We start from the raw sequence: 24,628 nt of genomic DNA on the forward strand, positions 1-24,628 counted from the left end.
TGCTGAAGTCCAGGACATTTTCCTCCTTGGAAAAACACATCCACTCATTGGCAAAAGGCAATTCACAGACCTCATTCATGAAATTCCAAAAGGTTGATTGCAGGGACATTTATAGTTTGAAAGCCCATTGCCTCAGGCAGCTTTACACAGCACATGGGGGTCCAGTAACCCAACATGACATCGTGTGGCTCAAGCTCCTCCTTCGAGCCACTTTTCCATTATGCCTTTAAATATGTATTTCCTACCCACCAACAATGCCCTATTTTTCTACTAAAATTTTAAGAAATTTAACAAAAAGCTCAGTTTCTCAGAGGTATAAAGAAATAAAGCTCTGAGAGAGGGTGCCTTCCAGGGGAGAAAGCGTGGAAGGCAGATTTTATGTAAAATTACAGAGCACAACCTAATACCTCTTTTTTTTTTCTTTCTTTTTTTTTCTTTTTTGAGGGAGGCTGGAGGGACAGGGAGAGAACCTTAGATACCAATTGTTTTGCCTTTTAGAAAGAAAATATCAGAGTCCCAGAATCCAAGATTCTGAGTCAGTGTTTTCCCGGATTAAGAATTTGATGATTTTTCTTCCTACAAAACTAACATATTTAACCAAGTTTCTTAGGATCAGTGCAGATGGAACACTTTCAAAATCTTGCTCAGTGTCTAAGCAGGACATGGGTAGGTGGCCTTCCATCACGGGCTACTGAAGTAAAATTCCTAAGAGGTATAATCTCTGTTTTCAGAAGAATTAGGGGACGTTCCTGCCTTAGCAGAATAAGGTGGCACTGAGGTTGGGAGGAGGACAAAGTCATAACTCAAAGCTGGATGACATCAGGGGGGGCCAAGAGGCGGGCTCCATTACCCTTGAGACTGCTTCTGGGGCTGTGGGCTTGCTGGCCTGGCGGTGCCTGGGCGTGCCTGTGACAAAGAGGCGCTTTATCACCTCACAGTGAGCATAAGGCGGGTGCCAGGGTGGTGGGCGCCAGGACCGAGGCTGATCGTGAGGCAGGCCATTTCTTATTTGAGTCATCAAAGCCCAGTCTCAGATCACAGGCGCGGCTGACAGGGAGGGACCTGCCCCAGGGCGGGCGGCTGTGTGGCCCCCGCTGTTTCTGGGGGTTGACCTAGTTTGCCAGTCTCTGGACTTGGTAGCTTCTTTGTCCCTAAATAGACCATAGCACTGTGCTACACTCACGGTTTGAGCCCGGGGCTGGGAGGCGTCTCAGAGGTAAAAGCCTCTTTTAGGGGTTGTCCGCCAGTAACAAACACGTATTCAATTATGAGCACAGTACTCCATGATCCTGAGTCTCTGCCAACCAAAAGAAAGCTATGCACACACCGCTGAACTTTTACAACTCTGCAACTCGGAGTCCATAAGGCCTGCGAAATCCAGCTGTAAATCTTGTTGGCAGCTCCGCCCCGCCCACTGGCCCCTAGGCAGCTGCATCCTCAGTTGCTCCAGCCCAGAGCCCAGAACCCTCTCTGCTGAATGCCTCTCAGTTGATCCTCATCATGTCCACGCCTCCATCCACCAGGTCACTGCCCTCCCTCCCTCCTTCCAATTCCTACACGGGAGGAGCAGCACGTACCAGGACATACGTGGATTATTCTTTTCCTTGTATCTGAGACAAGCTGCTTAACGTTTGAATATACAGAGGGGGAAAAAAAGGCAAGATTTTTTTTTTTTTTTTTTTTTTTTTTTTTTGCTTTAGATCCTCTCAGAAGGCATTAAAAAAATAAAGTACAAACACAAGTCACTTGACAATTTTATGATTAAAACCAACAAATGAAAAACAGACAAGTTGCAAGTGTTGCCAACATAACCAAGCATTTCGTTCCAACCCAGCTCGATCACCCCATTGCTTGGACCTATTTTGAGGGGTACCAAATGCGTCCGAAGATAAAAATCACTTTTGCACAACAAAGACATCATCCAGTGTTAAACAGGGGAGACAGAGCCCCGGGTGAGGAGCCTCTGGTTCACGGGGACAGCACTTATGGTTTTATGAAACCCTCCAAAGTCAGGTTCCCAAGAAACAGGTGGTTCCATGTACCCGTGTAACATGTCAAAATGTTAACCGTGACCTGGAGACAAAAAACAGGCGCGAGTCTCATCTTCGTGTGGCAGGTGGGGACTGTCTGGGAAGACACTGTCTGAGACACCAAACAGAGGAGTCACACGGAAGACGTTTAACATTTGCTTCATTCTTGCTTGATAAGAACAGGAGATGGATCCGGGAAAAGGTCATCCACATAACAGTGAACAAAGTCCCCAGTGAGTGAGTTTGAGGTGGGGTTTAGCAGTTCGTTTACAGTTGAGGAAAACTATTTTCATCACTTGGCCAAAAACCCTACAAGGGGTGGGAACATTTAAAACCCGAGACTACTGGACTCTCCCTGCAGTTTTCTGCTTGAAGCAGGATAAAAGGCCTTAAATTTTGGCTGTGTCTCTATTTATGTAACAACCACAGCTGTTCCTCAAAATAGCTGCTGCCGGCTACAAGAATTCAGGGATTTTTGTTGCTAACATTTGAGTCCATTTTCTATAGCAGGTGACGGGAGCTTGCTTCCCCTGGGTTTTGCTGCCCAGGTCTAAGAGGAGATCAGGAGCCTCACCATTAGCACATCAGTGGTGCCACCAATTTTGTGGGAATGGATTTAAAAGTCAAAGTTCATCTCAGGAAGAATGAATTTAACTCCTTTATTCTGTTTCATGGCACGTGATCTCTTGATGACCTTGGGACATCCTAACTACCCACTTTCTTAATTAATTATCCACCTTTGGGAGGTGGCAGTGTGGCTGATATGGAGGCCCTTGAAATTCCCAACCCCCAAAGAAACATTAACAGCACTCCTTGTGCACTCCTGGAGAAACCTGGACTGCTGGCGTGGCATTTAACAGGGTGCCCTCCCCTGAAAGTAACAAAGAGAACCCTCTTCAAAGCTATCAAACACGTTAAAAAAATACAAAAGTTATTTTCTCCTTTTGATTGCTATTTACTTGTGACAATATTTGTTAAAAATATTACTTCTGTCTTTGAGAAGAGATCAGCTCTTCATATAGTATGGAAAAATAAACTCTACCAAACACACAGTCAACATTCCCCACCACGGCCAGGGCTTTTGGCTTTTGCATTTCCAAATATCATCACCAGTGTAAATGTCCTATGCTTTCGAGTAGGCAAATGATTTTCACTGTCCTATCCAGTGCCATAGGTTAGAGGAAAAGGAAGTGGCAGGCTCATGTAGCATCGTGAAGGGGAGAATTACAAAATAAGATGCTTTATTTGCTAATAAAATAAAAGGTAACAGGGTAGTTTCATAGGCCCTCCTAAAAAGTCGCGGGGTGCCTCCTCCTCTCTTCTGACCACTTAGAGCCCTTCTAAACCTTGGTAGATTATTAACGGATGGGTGGGGTGCCATTGAGGCCCATGATCAGTGTCAGCACAAAGGCAGGCTCAACTCCACACCCAGGATCATCTTAAAACACTGAGTTGGATGAATGGGAGAAGACAAGGATACATAAAAACAGTAAAATGTTTATTTCTTAGAAAAAAAAAGTGAGGAAGAGGGATTGAAAATGATTGTGATCACACTTCCATCTGCATCTGACCAAAGCCAGCATTGCAAGCTTAATCGTTAAGAGACCTATTAGATGGAACAACCTGCCGCCCCACTCCTAGGTCACTGGTAGGAGTCAGGTCACAACATGCTTTGAATAGATAATGGCTTCTCTACTTCTTCCAGACAGAGAAACAAGGCTTGCTGCAGCAATCATCCCATCTCCAAAGCTCAACATTGCCAGTGAGAAGCAAGGCTCGGGTCCGTCTCTGGACCGCTCAAGGAGAGACAGGGAGGAAAGAGAGAGGGAAGGAGATGCTTGACTTAGAAGTGGAACCGGTCTAGAATAGAAGTTGATATCTGAGCTCACCACGACCTCGTCTTATAGAAAATAGGTTGGAGAACATCTGTAAAACCAATAGTATCATTATGGTGAAATTGCAGAATTTTGCTGCATACCTGCACACAAGAGAAGTGAAAAGTTGCAACAAGTTTTAACTAGCAGCAACAAAGAAAGTTCGAGAACAGTTATTATTTTTTGTTTTGTTTTGTTTTGTTTGTTTTTAGGAATATTCCTTTGCAAGTTCATTAAGAAACACTGTAATTTAATGGGGCATACGATATGGAACGATCTTCTTTTGTTATAGCGCTGTTCGTTGAAGAGAACCGACCTTTGCAAAGATTTTGACTGGGGTGTAACCTATTTACACAGTAGCAGCTCCTGGTCTGAGTGGCAGAATTGGTGCTATGTGATGTCTTCTTCCTCCGAACAGTAATCTCGACCCTTGGAGGAAAAAAGAAAAATAAAAGTAACAAGTGAATGAGAAGTTCATTTTTTTTTTTTTTTTTTTGAAGTTCAGAGCAGAGCCTGAAATAGTGGTAATTGATTTTCCTTCAGTCTGTTTCTTTGCAACAGAACCTGGGCTTCATCAGGGACCACTGGGCACAAAGTAGACACATCCTAAGTACTCGCTAACAAACTTTAGAGCTATATATGTCTCAGAGCATGAAAGTCTTCCCCAGGCCCCAATAAGCCCTTCCTTTATTTTGTCAAGAATTCATAACAACCTGTGTGGCATGTGTGAGACTCGGTTGTGGCACCACGCAACGACTGAACGGACAATCCATCAGGAGATGGATTTCTCATCAGGAAGATGGACTGAGTCACTGCCGATTGCTATTCCCATATATGGAACATAACTTTCACAGAGTGTGGTGGTACATATAACCCAGGGATGTCTCAATTGTAATTCATTCTGAAATCATTTTTAAAACAACAAACAAGGATTTGCTGAATCTTGAGCAAGGTGTCTAGGACCTTATTGTGGATGCAGGAAAAAGGCAAAGGCATGTGGACTCTTTCACTAGCACAGCAGGTTACGGCCTAGGTGATAGTCACTTTTGAACATATTTTATCCTCTCTGCACTAGGTTCCACATCTGACCTCACTGGGTTGTCTTGGTCAAAACACACTCTTTCTGGCTCTGTAATAATATGCCACAGATACAATAGGAGATAAGCACCTGCCCCTTGCAGCACCATGTCACAGATAAGGGTTTGTGAAAGGTCCAGTATTATTATCATTTTTGCATTCTTCAATGTTTTTATTTTAAAACACAAAGTATAGACCCTAATAGTGTGTGTGGGGAAAAAACACTTAGAAACAAAATTTTATAAATCTCTGGAAAGTATTCCACAAAGTACCAATACTTCAAGAACAAACTAGTTTGCACACAACTGTTTCTCAAATGTATCACGCTTGTCATAGTAACTGTATATTGAAAATATTCCACATTTTCCTAATATTTAAGCACTACCATAAATGGGTGGCTGCTAACCCACCTATCCTATCAAGTTACCCCTCTGTCTCTCAGTGTCCTCATTTATAAGATAAAGACAACAGTGGTTCTTTTTTCACAAGGTTGTTGGAGATTAAATGAGTCAATTGTAATAAAGACAACTTGTTCTGTTAGAGTGTGCCTCACCCCTCAGCATGCTGGTCTCTTCCTCCATCGGACTGCTGACCCCCACCCTGCTACCTGCAGGAGTGACGGAGTCCAGAGTCAACTTCGGGCTTGATTGACCTGCTGCATAACTAGGTAATCAGTGTCCCTGAGAAGATGGTGTGTGCTTAGCAATGTCCCCCCAACCACCACCTTCCTGGAGACACTGCTCAAGCTGAGGACACCCCAAGCTGTGACCCAGACCATTCAGGAGACGTTCTCTGAGTCATCCATTGGAGAGGCAGAAGGAGACCCTCATGGTCCCTGAATACTGGGAATGTGACCTCTAACATGGGGAGCGGGGCAATCCCAACAAGGCTGGAAATACCAAGAAATGCGCTCCTCTCACCCTTAACCCATGAGGTGCAGAGAGAAGACTTGCACAGGGACGCCGGGGGCTCAGCTGGACAGGAAAGGCAGGACTCAGGAGGTTTGATGAAGGTTTTATTAGGAAAGGAAAGTGGGACATGAGACAAATTACCAGGTTTTGGTTTCCTGGGGATAATCATGGTCTCAGTTCATGTTGTGATCAGGATTAAATGGGAAAAATACAATATCGTTGATAGATGTTAGCTGCGGCTATGATTACTCACTGCTGCTGCTATTGTAATTGTGGTTATTATAAACTGACTGTGTCCAGGCCTCTAGCAGGAGAAGAGGGACCTCCTCCCTTGGCTGTCAAGTGTGCGAGGACTGTGGTCATGAGCTGTGCTACCACAAGGGTCAGGAAACCTTCCCCTCCTTGGCCCTGTACTCCAGACAGATCCTCGGACACAAAAAAGCTTCCAAGACAGAAAGTGAAGTCCCTTCCCTCCTTATGTCTAAGTGAGTCTGTGAATCTAAGCAGAGGCTCAGCCAGCCAGAGTGGGGTTGAGAGGGCACCTCCTCCACCAGAAAAAACCTGGAAGTAATGACAGACAGACAGACAAACAGACGCACCCCTACCTCGAAGAACTGCTATACTCATTGATAAAACAATGTCTCCAACTTGGTTTAGGCAGCCGATGGACCATTTCAGGACCTACAAAATTTACTGCTACTACCAGAAAGGCTCTCCACACCACATTTTGAGGGACATAGCTAAATAAACCCTCTATATCAACACAAGATGCTGTAACTTTCCTTTCCTAGGTATTTATTCCTCTCAATTATTATAATTACTGCAAGATGGCGGAGGAAAACATGTGAGTTGCTTTGCAGTTATCATTTCATTTATTATTCATATCAACCGTGCAGGGTAGGAGCCGGGCCCTGTTACTTGTGGAGAAAGCTCAGAGAAGCCCAAGACCACAGAGCTAACCTTTGCCCTTTTTTGTTATGACTGTAGTGACTTGATAACTAAATTCAAATCAGTTTCATTTTTGTTATTATCACCTGTCAGCAGCTCTGGGAACCAAATGTTTTGGCAAGCCGAAGCTATGAATCAGAACACATCCAAGGTGAGTGCTAGCACACAGCCACCACTGCTGTTCTAATGACATCTAACTGTTATGGGGGGGCCCAGCTCTGTATCATATGGGGCCCCATTTGCACCCTGGCCACCCTGGGCAGGACAGGGAGCTTGTTTCTGTGACATGACTTCATGTCTCGTTTAAATTGTTAAGAACTGTGCTAAAAAAAGAGAACCTGAAAGCCTTTAGCTGTCAGAGGCAGGAAGTAGGAGTGAGCAGGCTCAGGAGACACCAGCAATTCTCTCAGCTGAAGCACGCCCTCCCCGCTTAAAGGGACCCAAAATGGAAGTCTTTGTAAAGACGCTTTATGCAATTAGAATGGGGGACTGTTGCTCACAATTCCACCCTTGTGCAAAAGACGCAAGGAAAGATCCCCAGGAGGCCCCAGAAAGCTGCAAGAATGGAAACTCCGAATGATGCCAACAAGGAAGGATTGTTTAAAAGAGCCATGGGGACATTTTGGTCAGGACTCAGAACACCCTGAGGAGCTCTTGCCCACAGAGAATTTTCTGGTCACTCCCTCTGCCTATGGGCTCACATGTCGTCTTGATTATCCATATTGTGTTTTTCCTTTCAACTTGAAGAAGTTACGAATTTGAGCTATTAAGGAGTAGCAAAAGATAAGACATGCTCCTACCTTTAAGTTCACCTAGATTACAGTTCAAAGAGTGACTGAATAAAGAAACCGCTCCTTCAAAGTACCGAAAAGTTCTTTTTCTACTCAGGTTAAACATCTGCAGGTGCGGCCGTATCATAGACGTCTTCAGTACCCTTCTGCACATGTGCATTTTGTTCATTCAGTCTAATATACACACAGCTCAAGATGTGACCATCGGTTGTGGGCCCTGAGAGTACTCCCATGGGGAAGGGTAGGTGTAAGTTCCAAGTGAGGAAGTGCCAAGTCTCTTTCCTCAGCTGTAAAGTGGGAATGGTAAGACCCAACTTGTAGAGTTGTGGGAATTACTAGGAATACACGTAGGGTGTTGAGCAAAGCTGGGCACAGGGTAGGTGGTCAAATGAAACTTTTATGATGAACCAACAGTTAATGAAAGTTTCCAGTGAGAAGCTGGGCCCATGTCTGGATCAGTTCATGCACAGCCTCACTCAGCCAGGCAGGAAGCACAGGGCCGGGTTCTGCTCTTCCTGCTTCCTGACCAGCACCCCCTCCCCCAGCTCTCAGTCCACCCACCACTTCTCACTTTCTAGATCTCCACTCAGAAGCCACCTCTTTGTCTTCTCTGCACACCCTGGATAAAACAGCACTTCTTACCTGCTTTGTTTTCTTATCACTCCCTGCCATGATTAACATACTGATTCTTCCATTGACCCTCTTTTCCTTTGTACAGAAGCTCTGAGTAGGCTCAAGTTTTATTCCCTGTTGAATCCCCAGGATACTTAGGGTGGCACTGGCAATATGCCAAATGTTCAATAATCACTTGTTGAATAAGCCAGCAGCTGAAAAAATATCTGTAGAATTTTAAAATTCTGAAGTTGGGAGGGGACCTAGAGATTTTCCTATTGGATCTTCCATCTAATGTAGGATGAGCCTCAATTTGCCACATTCCTCACAGAGGGACTTCTCTGCTGCTAGAACATGTTGGATACTTTCCCGAGAGCCCCAATCCTGCCTCTCTGCAGCTCCCAGATAAGACCTTGGTCTCGGCATTTGGAACCCTCCGGTTCATCTTTCCAGACATCTTTCCAGACCAAGAGCAATCTTGATCCCTTTCCCTGAGACTGATATGGTGTCCTTCTAGGTCTTCCTCCCTTAAATGTGCCTCAGTTTTCCCCTTGAAAAATGGACCCATCAAAAACAAAAAAAGAACTCTCTTCCAGTACACATTGCTTAAGCTATGTAAGAATTACGTGTCTGACTAAGGGGATCCCCAGACACACAGATTCCAAGAGGAGCTCTATGCTAAGTCTTAGTAACAGTATAAGAGAACATGGAAGGCGAATTAACTCTTCAAGCTCAAGGGAATGGCAAAAGATCACAGAGAAAAATTAAAATATGAACACAACTGAATGTTTGAAAATGAACTTTTCCACCCCTGCCCCCCACCAAAAAAAATAAAGAAAAGAAAGCAACATAAAAAGGCAAACTTCTCTCTAAGAAAAATATCTGCAACTTATAATATGCAAATGATGAACACTTACAAGGCTCCTACACAAAAAGACAAAAAATAATTGTAAGAGGATCCCAGTGAGAGGGAATGTGCACAAAGTGAAAATTCAGTCAAACCAAAATAAAACCTGAAGACACTCAAACAGGAAAATGATCTGCTTCAGTCACCAAAAAAAAAAAAAAAAAAAAAAAATTAAAATAACTAGATATTTAAAAATAGTAGTGCCCAATTCTTGAGTGTGTACAACACCATGTGACTTGTGTATATTGCTGCTGCTGAATAAAATGGTTCGGCTGCGTCAAAAGCAGTTTGTCAATACACATTAAGAATCATAAAGATTCATACCTTTCATTATAGCCACCATAGAAATCGGAACAGAAAATAAAATATGTGGTTGGAGGTGGGCCTGGGGATTGACTGTAAGCAGGCAGGATAGATTTTACTGAAGTGATGGAAATGTTCTAAAACTACAGTGTGGTGATTGATGGTCTTGCAGTTGGGTAAATTTACTACAAATCATTGAATTGTGCATGTTAAGTGAGTCAGCTTTAAGGTAGGTAAACCATACCTCCATCAGGTGGTTACATATTTATGTGTGAGTGTACACATACATACACAGACACATATTTACATTCCAGTATTTTTATTAGGCATGAAAAAAAAATCAGTCTAATATCCTGAAGAGAAAATGGCTACTAAGGTTTGGCTCCTGTACTGTCTACTGTCAAACCAACAGAACCGAGCAAGACCCAGTGCCTGCTGTGTCTAAGATGGGCAGTTCCCTCTTGCACCTCCGAGTGTTCTCACATATTGCTCTCTCCCTTCACACCCCATCCTCCAGCCTTCTCTTCTTGGTCTTTAAGATGTGGTTTCAACATTGTGTCAAGAGAAATTTTCCCCAGAGAATCAGTCCCCTTTCAGGGGCATTCTGTCACGCCACAGAATGTTGTAGAGTAATTCTGGCCAAAATGTTTGCTTCCCTTGTACGAGGGGGCAGGAGGGGTTTCCTGATGCCTAATGACTCCTGTGAGGCCCACTTCACATGGGATGTGACCACTCGGGCTTGGGGGGAGGCAGGGCTGGGCTGTGGACAGGTGTTGGACAGGAAGCATCCTGGTGCTTTGATTAAAGAAAGAAGATGTGAACATTTTGCAGAATCACAATGAAGAAGACCTTTTAAATAATTCAACTGATAATAAGTTTTGAGCCAAAGTATTAGCAAAGGCCAGGCACAGCCCCCCCATGAAAGAACAGGCTGGAACTTAGGAGAAGGGCAGCTTGGCTGCAAGCAGAGGGAACCCAGGTAGGTACGTAATACCTATGTTTACCTCTGCAGACCACCCAGGAGCATGTCCAGCTCTTTCCATGGTGCTCAGTCAGGTCCCTTAAGCAGTCTTTTGCTGTCAACACCAAGCTCGGAGTTAAAGAACCTCTTAGGTATAGCAATGGAGTCAGGGAATTGAATTTCATGTTTAGAGAAAGCAAATATGAAGTTGTATAGTGAAGGCTCATGACACAAGTTGTTTTTAAAAAGGCTCCTTTTTGTCTGGAATTAGTTGTTATACTCTCATCATCAAACAGATCCTTGTTGTTTGTTGACTGACTGAATAACCAACAGAAAAACCCATCCTCTTCTTTACCTGCTGGGATGTCACTGGGAACCTCTGTTGGTGTTTGGCTTGTGCATCACTTTGGTTCTCCTACCCCTTGTCTGCTTCCTGGGAGTGACTTTTCTAACTCTGCGCTTCCTGAGGCTCAGTTTCTTCCCCTACTTGTTCTTCCACAGCTGCCTTTTCCCTGTGCAATGGGACTTCACTACTTTCTAGGAGGCAAAGAGCTTTTTGGAGGGGCAGGGGGGTATGGGGATTGAACCCAGAGGGGCGCTTAACCACTGAGCCACATCCCCAGCCCTATTTTGTATTTTATTTAGAGATAGGGTCTCACTGAGTTGCTTAGTGCCTCACTTTTGCTGAGGCTGGCTTTGAACTCATAATCCTCCTGCCTCAACCTCCTGAGCTGCTGGGATTACAGGCGTGCACCTGGCATCAAAGAGCATTTTGATTAATAAAGTAAGATGATCCCACCTGAACTTCAGGCATCTTCCTTCTGTGTCTCCTAACACCTTTGTTTCCAACCTGTTCTTCCTGTGTCACCACCCAGAGGCAACCACAGAGTCATGTTTCTCTGAGAACCTGGTCATTCCTGAACTAGCAACACAGGGGCAGGATAACCATATCCCACAGCCTGAGCGCCTGTGAGCCACTAGCCAGAATCCAGATCAAACTCCACCAGGAGGAGGCTGGAAAGTGGAATGAAGGGATCCCCAGGGGCTGCTCCGCTTCCAGCTCCTCCCACAGGGCTGCAGGGCTGGAAGTGCCCCCCTCCCATCCCTTCCCAGGGCTGCAAGTGCAGGAGCCTCTTTAGCCATAGATGGCTTTTCGAGCATTTTCATTTATGGTCCAATGACAATTTATAACAACAGTTTTAAACGCCGAAGAAATGCTGAAGAAAAGCAAAAATAATTAGCTGCCCTGTTAAAGTCTCCTTCCCCCGGCTTACTTCATTAGAAAAATCAATCGAGGCATTAATGGCTGTCTCCGTCTCTAATGAGCTTTATTCTAATTAGACTCACACGTTATTATTTCAGTTGGAGGAAGGTCTGGTTGGTAATGAGCAGGGGAGTGTGACAGCCTCTAACTGTGCCTTTGACCATATATAGAACGATCACCGTGATTATACAGCAGTGACAACAATCCCAGTGTACTGGGCTTTTCATTTCCAACAGAGGATAAGTATTAACTAAATAGCTTTAAACCCCCCGCCCCACGGAGTGTTTATTATACCCGAACCTCCACTCCGCCAACCGTAAGGAGGGTAGCTTAGAAGTGTTCAGGCATATAATTCTCAGGCTTTATCTGGGGTTGGCACTCAATCTTTATCTGAGCCTTATCTGATGTTGGTCTCTTCAATGAGGCAACAGGAGATAAGCAGGAGTAAGGAAAAAGAAGGTGGGGACATCCCAGGTTTTCGAGGCTGTGCTGAACTGGTGTCCTAGGGCAGGGACTGGGGGACTTCCTCTGGGGAAAGGCTGGACAGTGAATATTTCAGACTTTGCATTCCATATGGTCTCTGCTGCAACTCACAACGACAGCTGTAAGCATGCAGTTGTAAGGTGCCGTAAATACTAGTGGCCAAATCAGCATGGTGGCACCCCAAAAGAACTGTATTTGTGGGCAATGAAGTTTGGATTTCATATAATTTTTCACAAGCTAGAAAATCCTCTGTTTCCTTCCCAGCTATGTAAACATGTCAAAACCATTCCTGTTTCAGGAATTAGATGCGGCCTAGTTGTTGCAGCTTGCCTACCAGTGGCCCAGAAAACAGAATTTGCACCAGTGGATTAAGAGGCCAGCGTTGCTCAAGGGTTTCTGCCCTTTCCCAGAGAGATCAAACAGCAGAGGCAATTTCCATCCTGAGTTTTCTCCCAGGATAGAGCCAGAATTCTGCAAAATGTTATTTAATAAAATTGTTCATCTTTTGCAAATAAGCAAACAAATCAAAATCAAAATTAAATTTAAAAATTCACCTACAACCCCATCTCCCCAATAAATCAGAGTTTTCAAGTTTCATTTGAATCTCTGTCCATGTGCATGTCATTTTTATATACGGTTTCAACCCTACGATAGACATAATTTTTTGTTTTGCTTTTTTTTTTAGCTTAACATTATCTTATAAATCATTTTCCTGTTGTGACTGATCTTTTATAATGATAAATAGATGTACCATAAATTTTTGTAGAATTCTTTGTGGAAGATTTCCAGGCAATTCGGTGGACTTAATTCTAAAGGATGTCTCAATTAGTATGTTCCTAAATGTAAGAGCTAAGATTTACATAGCACCCCTGTGGCCCCAAGCCAGGAAATCTGGGACAGCCCACTTGATAGACTGGGCCCTTCTGGATTTCCCCTGAGATTCACTTTCTTTTGGATGATGGTTTTAGGCAAATCTGGAATCTCAATTCATCTGCCTCTTGACAGAGAAGTGCCTTCCTGACAAACTCTTTGTCCTGAATTAATTGCTTTTGCCCTAGGATTTGTACTGAACATGGATGGAGGTTTGGGGAGACTAATCTCGCATCTTCTTTTTCCTACAGGTAACTGGAAACTGTTGGAAGGACTCCTAGGAGCATCAGCATTCCTGCAGGATCAGAGACCCCAGCAGGCTCCCTTGGACCCTTTCCTCCCAGCCCCTGAGCTTCTCTGGTTGTGATTGATCCAGTCAGTCATAGTGGAGGGAGCCTCTTCTTTTACTGCTTCATGGGCTGAGCTGCCTAAAGAGGGAGAGATGAGTGACAAGCTTCTCAAATTCGTTCCTTTCCTTCCTCCCCACCAGGAGCACTGACACCCTGGATCCCAGGGCTCGCCTTCCCTTGCTTTCTCTGCTTTCAGACTGGGAAGTGTGTGCTGCAGTAATGAGGTTGGGAGTAGGTGGAGAACAGTGGACTAGCCAGATGGGGGCAGAGAGGCATGGTACCCTGGGCCCAGAGATGGGGAGAACACTTCCTTTTGGCTTTCTTTCTCTTCCAGGGCATGGCTAAAGTGGCCAAGCTGCAGGTACCCAGAAGAGGGAGACAAGCAGGGTCCATGGGACTTCATTACGCATCCTGCGGAGTCCCCTGGCATGATTAGCCCTACATGGTTCCTGAGAGTGAGCACTTTGAGAAGACAGAGCTGGGGGAGGCTCAGAGGACACCTGAGAGGCGGGACCCACGGAACTGACTGAATATGTGGAGACTATTCGGCTTCATGGGTTACTAAGCACTGACTGAATACAGAGTTGTCACCCATTTGCCCAACTGGTCAATAAGAACAGCAATTCACACAGGATGGGCAATTTGATTGTGTCTGTGGCCATGACAATGACAGCCCTTGGAAACACTTGTGATTTCAAATGAAATCTCAAAGAGGAGCATTTCAGGTGACTCAGAGCAAGGCTCCTTGCCCATGGGTTGACGCTTCCTGGTGGTTTTCTTCCACTCGGTTGCCCATGCTGGGCACAGAGGGACTGTGAGCAAGACCAGTGGCCACTGCATGATCTGCTTTTCTTCCACTTGACATTTTGTCATTAACATTTTCCTGTTTTCATAGACTTCCTCTGACTTTTAGAGATTTAAAAGTTACAGAAAGGTATAAAGAATGGGTCAAATGCTACATCTCCACTCGTATGTATGAACTAGCATTTACTTTCAATCATTTGCTTTAGTCTCTCCCCGGCCCACCTAAGAGATGGAATTACTATCCTAGTCCCATTCCCCATTCCCCAGGTCCAACAAGAGTCAAGGCTTAATAACGGTTTTCCCAATGTATTTTATTTTGCTTTTTGGTGCTAGGAGTTGAATCCGGAGTGTCAGGCATGCTAAGCATGCATTCCACCACTGAGCTCCACCTCCAGCCTCCAGCTATTCCAGATATTTTAATATTCATGTCAGATTGATACTAGATCAAACACACTATGCTTTTACATGTATAAATGCTTAAATGTTTAATATCGATAAATACTTGCCATTTATAAAAAGATCATGTAACATACCACATTGTGTGTGCATGCAAGTGTGTGTGTGTGCGTGTGTGTGTGTGTGTGTGTGTGTGTTTTGCGGGACTATCGGGACTATCAATATCTGGTAGATAACTTGTGTTTAATAAATATTCGTTGGATGTCTGTCTATAAACAATGTACTACGTCATTTGTGTTTTAATTCATATGGTACCATACAATTTTATTTTGCATATTCCTCTATATGATTTGATTATTACAGTTATGGACATACACATATATGGTTCATTTCTTCCTTTCTTCTCTCCTTCCTCCCTCCCTCCTTCCCTTCTTCCTTCCTCCTCTCCTTCCTTCCTTCCACTGAACAGAGAATTCTGCAGTACACTTTACTGAACACTTGACTGTGTAAGAGAATCCAAGCATATATACCAAGAAGTCTGATAGATGGTTTTTATTGGTTTATGTTAATGGCTCTTCTTTATATATTCGGACAACAAATCCTCCTGATGTTCTCAGTGTTGCAGATATATTTCAAACTAGTTCTGGACCTGCATCTGGGATCACTCTGCTCTTTAATAAGGCAGATACTGACTCTGGAGGCCCACCTGGCTCCTTGTATCTATTTTCAATTTGTTACTAGCCCAGAGGGGGGCAGGGGATGATTACATAGCCCCAAACCACCAATAATCAACTTTGAAAATAGGAGCATAAAATATTTCAGTACTCCTTTTGTGGATTTGAGAAAATGGCATTCCAGTGGGGGCAGTTCAGAAGTGTCAGCTCTAAGACAGCTTTCTCTGGGAACAGAGCAGGTTTTGTGCCTCCACCCAGTGGAATTTCAAAGAGAGGAATAAAATAACAAGAGACCTCAGAATAAAAATTTTCAAGATATATGCAGAGCACTAAGCCTCCTAACACTGTTCTGACTGATAAATAAGGACATGCCTCATTCTTTGCCACAGAGGAAGAAGAAAAAGTTGGAAGTAAGTTGGATGATACCCTTTAAAGATCTTTCCAACTCCAAAGGTAAGCTGCCATAGTTGAAGCGCCCTATAGGCAAGACTTTTCTGACTGCCCATTTGGCACCCCTGGCCCTGGCTCATTTCTGAGTCCAGAGAGCACATACAAGACAAGCTGATTAAAGGAATCACAAGCCCCTCTCCTCATTTAGATGATTTTGTTGAGAGCTGCCTTTCCTAACATTTTGTTGCTGTTGTTACTGTATGCATTTTGAGGCCGATATTAATGAATAGTTTTTTTTAAGGGTCATAAAAGTAAGAAAAAAGAAAACTACACCCACAGGAATTTAAAAAAAATGAAGCCTTCAAACAGAAAAAAAAACATAGATAGGGAATTTAGCTGTGCCCAAGCCACTGACTCCCTGACTCATTCTGTAATCACAGCTCAAAAGCCAGCACAGGTGATTTAACGGATCTATAAAAGTTCACAAGGCTTGAACTCCTGAGCATGTTTCTACCACAGAGCAGGGAGGCCGACCCCTGTGCTGGGAAGAGTCCTGTTCCAACACTCCATCTGCAAGGAGAACTTCTGACTTACTGCATTTTCAGTCAGTCTTAGCCCCACCTACCCCTCATTCCCTCCTGCATGAATGATATGGATGATATGGACCTAGGCCACTTCAACCAAAACAAATGCTACCAGTTACAGAATAACTACAACACAGCAAAAACTCTGCTAGTGACTCTACCTGTGAGCTCCAGTCTCACAGCTAGGTCAGGAGCCAGTCCTTGGATTTGGCTCGGGTCTAAAGCACAGGCTCTTTCTCTCGCACCATGATGCCTCCTCCCCTGGACCCCTATCTTATTTTCTGGCAATACACCTGCTGTATACTGCTAGGCTGCTCCAGGCTGTTACAACTACAGCTGTGCACCTCCTATCACACTGAACCCTCACCGCAGGTTCCTCCAATCGTATCTCCACCCTTTGCATGCATTTGCCTCTGTCTGACTCCCAGAGGTCTTATCTGCACCATTCAATCATTTGGCAAGTTTCTTACGCTCTGTGCTAGGCTCTAGGGAAACAGACAAAGCCAGACCTAATTCTTATCTTTAGGGATATGTTCAATGCATCCAATTATTTTAGATATTCTTAAATAATGTAGCAGTAGTTACTAATATCAGTACTCTCTCTATCCCAGAGTGTTATTTGTAGGGTTGAAGCCAGGCTTGTGGTTGCAAGATCATAGGGAAGGAGGGAAATGGATAGCTAAAGAAAAGTAAGAGAAAAGAGAAGCTGAATGGGAACAGACCAAGGGAACAAGGCACCCCAGCATCCTGCAGCTTGGTGGCTTCTCGTGGTACCCTGGGCTACCTTCCCTTGCCCACTGGCAAAATGAAACCAATCACTGACTGCTGCATACTGCTGCTGCTGAATTCAGAGCAGTCAGCCAGGACTCGAGCACAGAATGGCATGGTTTTTATCTGCATTCAGTTCTCTTCTGCTTCAGAAGCTTAACTCTTCTTAATGCTCCCTAAAGAACCAGGCTGACAGAACTTCAAGATTTCTCTGAAAATCAAACTCTCCAGAAAACAAGAAAGTGAGCGGAGGCCAAGGCTTGGAGCCTGGTTCCCTCTCTTGGCTGCACCACCCAATCCTACCAGCAGCCGGGAACGCCAGGAGTGAGCTTACTCTCACACTTTGGCCAGTGGTTCCTACACCAGGGTCGCCATCTTGATGAGCAAGGAGTCATCTGCATAAAGCTACGTGGTAGGAATACAAACAAAACGGGACTGAGTCACACCCTTGCTCTTTGTGATTAAGGCTTCAATTTGGCCGACAAAGGGGGAGAGGAACACGTGGGAGAGAGAGAAGACAAACAAGGGGACGAAGGAGAGGAGACACAAAGAAGGGTTTTGTTAGCAAAAGCACGGTCACAATGTGCTCAATATGCTGCAAGAAATTACTCCATGGGGTGACACGACAGCCAAGCCCACTTCCCGAACACACAAGAACACGCCCGGCTTTCTCTGGGCACAGGGGACAGGTGTGGGACATCCTTTAGGGTTATACACAACAGTCTCAGGTTTTCTCATTACTTGTGGGAGGAGTGATGGAGGAGACTTTTAAACACACCTCCAGAAAGTAAAACCCATTCTATCAGTTCGCATGGGCCAAACATTACTTTTTGTTCTACAGCAACTCTGAGGTTAAACAGCCTCCACAGGAGTCGTCCGCACGCAGAGCTCCACATCCTGGTTCTTAACTGCGTGCAAGTCCCTCTCTTCACCAGATGAAAAGCAAGCACCTCTGACCTCTGACCTGCTGACTGAGAATGAGGGTCAGACAGATCTGATGTGATATTAAGAGAAGGAGCCCTTGAAATAAGTTTATTAAATGCAGATTTACCATGACCTTTCTCATCAGCTCTATTATTCTGGGGCCAAGGGAATCAGGTCTCTTCTGGAACTCAAGTGTTTTCTAAATGTAAATGACTGTTGAATAGATTTAAGACTGTACAGATAAACATCCTTTAAAGTCAGCTGACTTAGAATTCTGCTCTTTCTCAGACATTTCCTCAGAGCGTCGAGTTGAATAATTCCAGTCAACAAAGCCAGAGCCTCAACATGGTACAGGAAGATTCGAGTTACATTAGGCATGCCAACGGCTCAGTCTTGGGCACACTGTGAACTGTTTTTAAGGAGAAGAAGAAAGGAAAGAAACAAAGGAAGGAGAGTGGGTTTGTGTTGAGTCATTTGCACTAGGTTTCCTAATTCTCTTTAAAGCCAAAGATATATATGGATAAGGTTACTACCTGAGCTCCTGGGTACAGCTGGGCCCTGGATGAAAGGGAATCACATCAGTGAAATGTGCCATAAAGAAAGCTACCAGTTCTTTCCTGGGCCAAGTTCCATGGAATTATAAAACCTGAAATTATAGTGTTTGAGATACGATATGCATTTTTATAGGGAGAGTCTTTGTAATTCTTAGAAGATTTAAAAAAGATACCCAAGGCCCAATGAAGTTTAAGAAGCCTTGCTTCAGAAAAACTAGCAAGATGCCAAAAGCCTTGTCCTGAGACATTCCTCACTTACTATTCAGGGTATTCTTTGCAAGAGCAAAAGACTCTAGTTATTGGATGGGTTTGTACATCCTCATAAAGCAAACTATAAATTCAGGTTTTGCCTGTAGAAGGTGCTACTATTGCAGATACGTAAAAAAAAAAAATTACTGACCTTTTCAGCTTCTTACCAATAAATTGAAGTGTACCAGGGGAAAGCATACCTTAAACTCTGAAGTTACCTATACCTAGTATTATATTGAGAAACTCCCCTATGATCCAATTTTTAAACCTAGATACTGGTTTTCTCCTCTAGATACAGTGAAAGGCTGGGGATGTGGCTCAAGCCATAGCGCGCTCACCTGGCATGCATGCAGCCTGGGTTCAATCCTCAGCACCACATACAAACAAAGATGTTGTGTCCGCCGAAAACTAAAAAATAAATATTAAAAATTCTCTCTCTCCCCCTCTCTCTCTTAAAAAAAAAAATCACCACCTTGTTCTGCAGCAAACTCATTTTCTTAAAGCTGCAAACTGAGGCAAATGTCAGTACTTCAAATAAAATTAGGAGCCCGTGTCTTGTTGAGCACAACTACTAATGGAATAATAGGTAGATATCAGAGTGAAACATGATAAGATAAAAAGAAATGAGGGGGCTCCCATGGACTCATAGTATTTTTTAATTCTCCAAAACGAAAGGCAAAAGTAAGTCAAGCAGATTATAATGCTTCTTTGAACTTCCTTTGCTCTGACTACATCTCTCTCCCTTGGTCACCTTCGGATGCAGCTCAGTGGCATGGCCTCCTCTGTTTCAGCACAGTGGAAGGCACCAAGTGTCCCAGAAACTTGTCCCAACTGCCTCGTTAATGGCCTGAAGTTTCAGTACTTGACTTAGGAGGCAGATGCTTGTGTTCAGCAGGACAATTTCAGCCATGACAGGGGGGCCAGGGTGGGGAAGGTGGTCGGATGACAGACTCCTCTGCCAGGAAAATAATCACATTCTAAAGAAACTCCCTTTAAAAATGGAACTGGTGAAGGAAAGGAACTGTTTCCCCTTTATTTTGTAACCCATATAAAGGGTTATATGGGTTACAAAATAAATGGGTTCCTATTTTTTCCCTAGAAAAATAGCATAATGTTTGCTGTTCAGTACATGCTGAATCTTTTTTTTTTTTTTTTTAATTGCATTTGGGTCACTATTAACTTCTTAGAAAACCATTTGTCCAACTTTAGTGCAAAAGTAAACTGCAGTTCTGCACATGACAAACGCTAGAGTAATTCAAAATCAGTCCAAAGTAAGTTTTACCATGAATATTAAACCATCCAACAGCCTCAGTTTCTGTATACTAACGGTGTTTTACATCTATTTTGAGGGACATGGAGTAGAAATTTTCCTTTGGTATCCAGAGGTGGGATTTGGAAGGCAAACAGGAACCAAGCCCCACAAATATCCAGGAAATGCAACGGGTAAGTCCAGGAAGGGCAGGGCAATGTCTCCAAGGTTCACTTTGATTTAATTTCTGAGCAATTTAAGGAAGAAAAATGGAATTCCTGGAGATTTCTGGGAGAAGATGAAATCTTAAAACTCAAGGCCTCTCACATGACTCAGTGTCTCAGCCAAAAATTCTAGGCAAGTTTAATCTTTTTTGAAAAAAAAAAAATCAACCCTATAAAACTCAAAGAATATATCTGAGCTACATTCATGATTGTCCTCATGCTAGCCTCGACCAAAGAAATATTTAACTATGGAAAAAGCCCAGGAAAAATTCTGGAAGAATCTAAGTTTCAATTTTGGCGATTTAAACAAACACCAAAGACGACACTACACCAAATGCATACATTAAGAAGCAATATTCTGAATTTTGAAAATGCTTCATATTTAAATTATAACATAGGATAGCCTATTCAAAATATTCAGAAGGATGAATTTTAGGTAAGAGAGGAGAAACAGAAAAGCATGGCTCAGGAGAGAAAATTCTTGTAGAAATCAACTGGGTGGGATGTCAGCTGAAGCAACAGCTTTTCTCTAACTATAAACGTATTGACGCTGGCGGTGTAGTTCAGAGGTAGAGCCCCTGTCTAGCATACTCCTTGCACAAGCCCTGAGTTCTATCCCTGGAGCAGCAAGCAACAGCACTATCACCACCATCACCACCACCACCAGAAAACACACACACACACACACACACACACACACACTCAATAGTGGAAACATTGTTTATGTTGAATCTACAAATGCTCCTTTGTCCAGGGAATGATCCAGTAAATGATCAAATTACAAACTTTGTTCTGGTTCCACTAAACACAACATAGTCTACATCCTGGATGCAAAGGGAAGAAGAGAAATCAAATTGCACATGGAAGAAGTGAACTACAGTTTTGAGTAAAAGGTGGTAGAATTTCAATTATGGAAATAAGCTGGAAAGAGATTAGGTCATCTTAAATGCCTTGTATAAGTTTGTCAATGTTGTTTAAAAAGATAACTTAAAACTCAGGTTTTAATTTTTCCGGCCTACCACTAACTACTAGCAGATTTTTTTTTATTACCAAGAAGCTAGTGGGGGAAAAAAACCCAAATAAGCAGAAAAAGAAAAGATCTTCATTGTTATAGTGGGAGCAAAATATTTCTTTTTATGTTTCTCTTCACTAAAACAAATGTTATCAACAAGCCAAATAAACAGTTTTTGAACCAATATGTAAAACTTGGTAACTGAGTCTAGATGAAGTTTTCTATCTGAAAAGTCATCTTAAATATTTGGGCATAACTGGGGAACACTTTAGTTAAACTACCATTTCAATTCATTATCCACCACTATTTTTCACATTAGAGGTATCTGCTGTGTGTTTTAGCGGGGCAGAGGATTAAACAACTGGTTATTCTTCCAGGGGTCCACCTCAAAATGGGGTCTATTGCTGAGACATTGATGAATTTAAGACATCCTTCATTATCTTCTGTTAAGTGATATGTATCATAACTTAGGAACTCACAAGAAATACTCAGGTAAAAGGGCCATGAAAAGCAAGAAAAATTAAAATTGAAACTGAAAAATTGTAAAATCAGCCTGTGGTGCCTTAACCATAGTGAGAGATACTAAAATTTAGATTTTACTCTTCTTTGGAATGAAGTTTGCAGATTGTAATACTCAAATCTATAACTTTAACATTTAAAATTTATTCCTCTGCAGTGTTGAATTTAAATTCTACAAATAAGCCCTTAAATATTACCATATTCCATGTTTCATTCAGTTGATTAGCATATGGCAATCTGACATCAAAATTGTGTATTCCATTTCCACACAGATCAATTCTGCATCTCACTGTCGATGTAAATCCAAACACTGCTTGAGAAGCAACACACAGTCGAACAGAGCTGGGCTGGAATTTCAACTTGATCATCTCTCATATATGGAGAATATGTTCCAAGACCACAGTGGATTCCAGAAGCAGAGGAGGTCACCAAACCCTATATATTCTGTTTTTCTCTACCAATCACATGTCACTTAATGATAAAGACACATTCTTGAAATGCAACATTAGGTAATTTTGGCATTATGCAAAGATTGTAGAGTGCACCTACACAAACCTAGATGGTATAGGTCAACCACTTGATGTGGCTTCTGGATGCAATCAAGAGGTTTAGTAAGCAGGAGAGGCATGGGGCTGCTTCTGGGGTAACATGGCATTTTTAACAAGGCTTGTTTTACAGCGAGCCTTTTGCTAAATAGAAGGAGTGCACTCTAAAATAACTATAAGGAGTATAGTGTTGGCATTATAATCATTATTATTATAATCATTATTAAGGATTACATACCATACACATTGGATATCCCACACTTTTATGTGACTGGCAGCACAGTACATCTATTTACAGCAGCATCACCACAAACACACAAATGTTGTGCTATTACATTAGGACAGCTAAAAATAATCACTAGGTGACAGAAATCACTAAGTGACAACCTCATGTGACCACCCTTGTAAATACCATCACTGACCAAAACATCATTACACGGTGCATGACTGTAGAGACATACCTATAATATTGTTTAATTTACAAACTGGACCCAGTAAGAGATTAACAGTAAATAATAAAAAAAGAACAATTATAGCAACACATTGTAATCAAAATTATCTCAGACTTATGCATTATTCCTGTAATTTTCCATATAATATTTTTGGAGCTTGTTTGACTGTGGGTAACTGAAACTGTGGAAAGGGAACCCTCAGGTAAGGGGTAATTACTGCAATCGAGTTGCAAATCTGGGTTTGTTACTACAGCATCCTGAGCTTCCATTTCCTAGTCTGTGAAATGCAGTTAATATCTGTCTGTTTACCTATAGCAGCACTGTACAGGTGGGTGCTGGACATAAACAAGCCATTATTCTGAGATAGGAATTAACCGAGGTTGGTTACTTTTTAAAGATCTCAGAGCATTGCAACTTTAGTGAGTGACAGCATGCCATCACCTCTCAAATTTTCACCCACACTCTTTGTTTTAACTCTGTACACATCCCCATTACAAAAAGCCTTACAACACAGACAGAAGAATATTTTATTCTTAATTTATAAAATGATTAGTTGCTTCCCTTAAAACATATAATCAATTTATTTTACTTCTTACCTTTTCAATTTTTTCATCCAGCATTCTGAAGAATTCTTGTTGGCTTTCAGAGATGTGCATGCTAAAAAACAGACAGTAGTTAAGCACATATTTCAATGTTTCCTTTAACCTAACCCCCTCAAATGAAAAATGGCAAATCTCTAAACTTGAGGCAGACATTGATTTATTGTAGACCTTTTCACTAAAATACTCTGAAGTTATATTATGGATAAATGTCATTACAAGTAATCCTGCAAATATGTTTTGTAGTAGTCTATCAGTACCTACCATTTAAGGAATACAATTTCCTTTCAGTGTATAGATGTTATTAGAGTAATGTTTCTGGGAGGTACATGTATTTGTGATTTAAAAAGAAATACAGCAAGGGCAGGCAGAACACGGCATATCTCAACCCTGTGTGTCACATATAAAGAAAATCCATCCCAGTTATATTGAAATGCGTATTTTACAGAGGTTATCAGCATCAGCCTGATATCTGGCTGACGGTACAGGTGAGGGATGGAGACAAACAGAGGACACAGCGATGGCCCCACGTTGCCCCCTATCACTTTCTGCACTGGTGACAGTGAATGCACCATGAATGTCTGGAACTGATGGCACGGGGACCAAGGAGCTTGTCAGGAGGCATGTCTGAGCAGCCCTTGCCTTCTCTGTCCTATGCTATGGAATAGCTGCTTAGTAAGATGGGGACAAAACCCACAAAGGCAAGGTGAGCAGAGAACCATCATAGATGGGAAGGGTGTGGGCACGACGGGCCACAGTGGCAACATGGTCTTAAGCATGGTTGTTTCTACTGAGCAAATAGCTGTGAGTGTTCCAAGGAGGCTGAGGATGCTGGGTATGAGATGTGCAGAGTCCTTGCAGGTACTGTTGGTGCCTACTGGTTGTACAGTTTGGGGTGGGAGTGGAGGTGGGCTCTAGAACGGCTTCTCTTCAAGCCAGGTATGGGCAGAAGCCATCTGATGTCCCCTTACCACGATGCTTCACAGTTTAGGGACCACAGGGAGAGGGAAAAGTGACCCAGAACTCTTCAGGCCTCCTGCAACAGTGGGGCTCAGAGGAGGTTCTGCCCTATGTGTCAAACCAAGATTTAACGTCCATGAGCACCAGCTCTGATATAAAAGGAAAACAATGCAAATATCTGACACCTTGAATCATTTTGCGGCTCACAAAGCACTTGGTCATTCATTTTGCCGTCCTCTGTTTGCTCATTCAAATAAAGTCCATGTCCTGTTTGGGGAATGGAACCTATCTCACACAGGTCTGAAAGGCAGAGTCTGGGATGATAATGCAGTGACCAGTCTTCT

The 24,628-nt window shown here is 42.9% G+C and overlaps 1 protein-coding gene across 2 annotated transcripts in view; it reads right to left on the bottom strand.

Annotated features, from left to right (window-relative positions):
• Window positions 1-1,710: 1,710 nt before the first annotated feature.
• C13H1orf21 (chromosome 13 C1orf21 homolog) overlaps window positions 1,711-24,628 on the bottom strand; it is a 207,994-nt gene continuing 185,076 nt past the window's right edge. For both annotated transcript variants that reach the window (XM_076873064.2, XM_076873065.2), the window contains exons 5-6: window positions 23,322-23,382; window positions 1,711-4,333 (exon numbers count right to left, since the gene is read on the bottom strand). In XM_076873064.2, coding sequence (XP_076729179.1) covers window positions 4,295-4,333; window positions 23,322-23,382 — 100 coding nt within the window. In that variant the 3' untranslated portion in view covers window positions 1,711-4,294. The remainder of the gene's footprint in view (window positions 4,334-23,321; window positions 23,383-24,628) is intronic.

Source organism: Callospermophilus lateralis, chromosome 13 (assembly GCF_048772815.1).
Source record: "Callospermophilus lateralis isolate mCalLat2 chromosome 13, mCalLat2.hap1, whole genome shotgun sequence".
NCBI lineage: Eukaryota > Metazoa > Chordata > Mammalia > Rodentia > Sciuridae > Callospermophilus > Callospermophilus lateralis.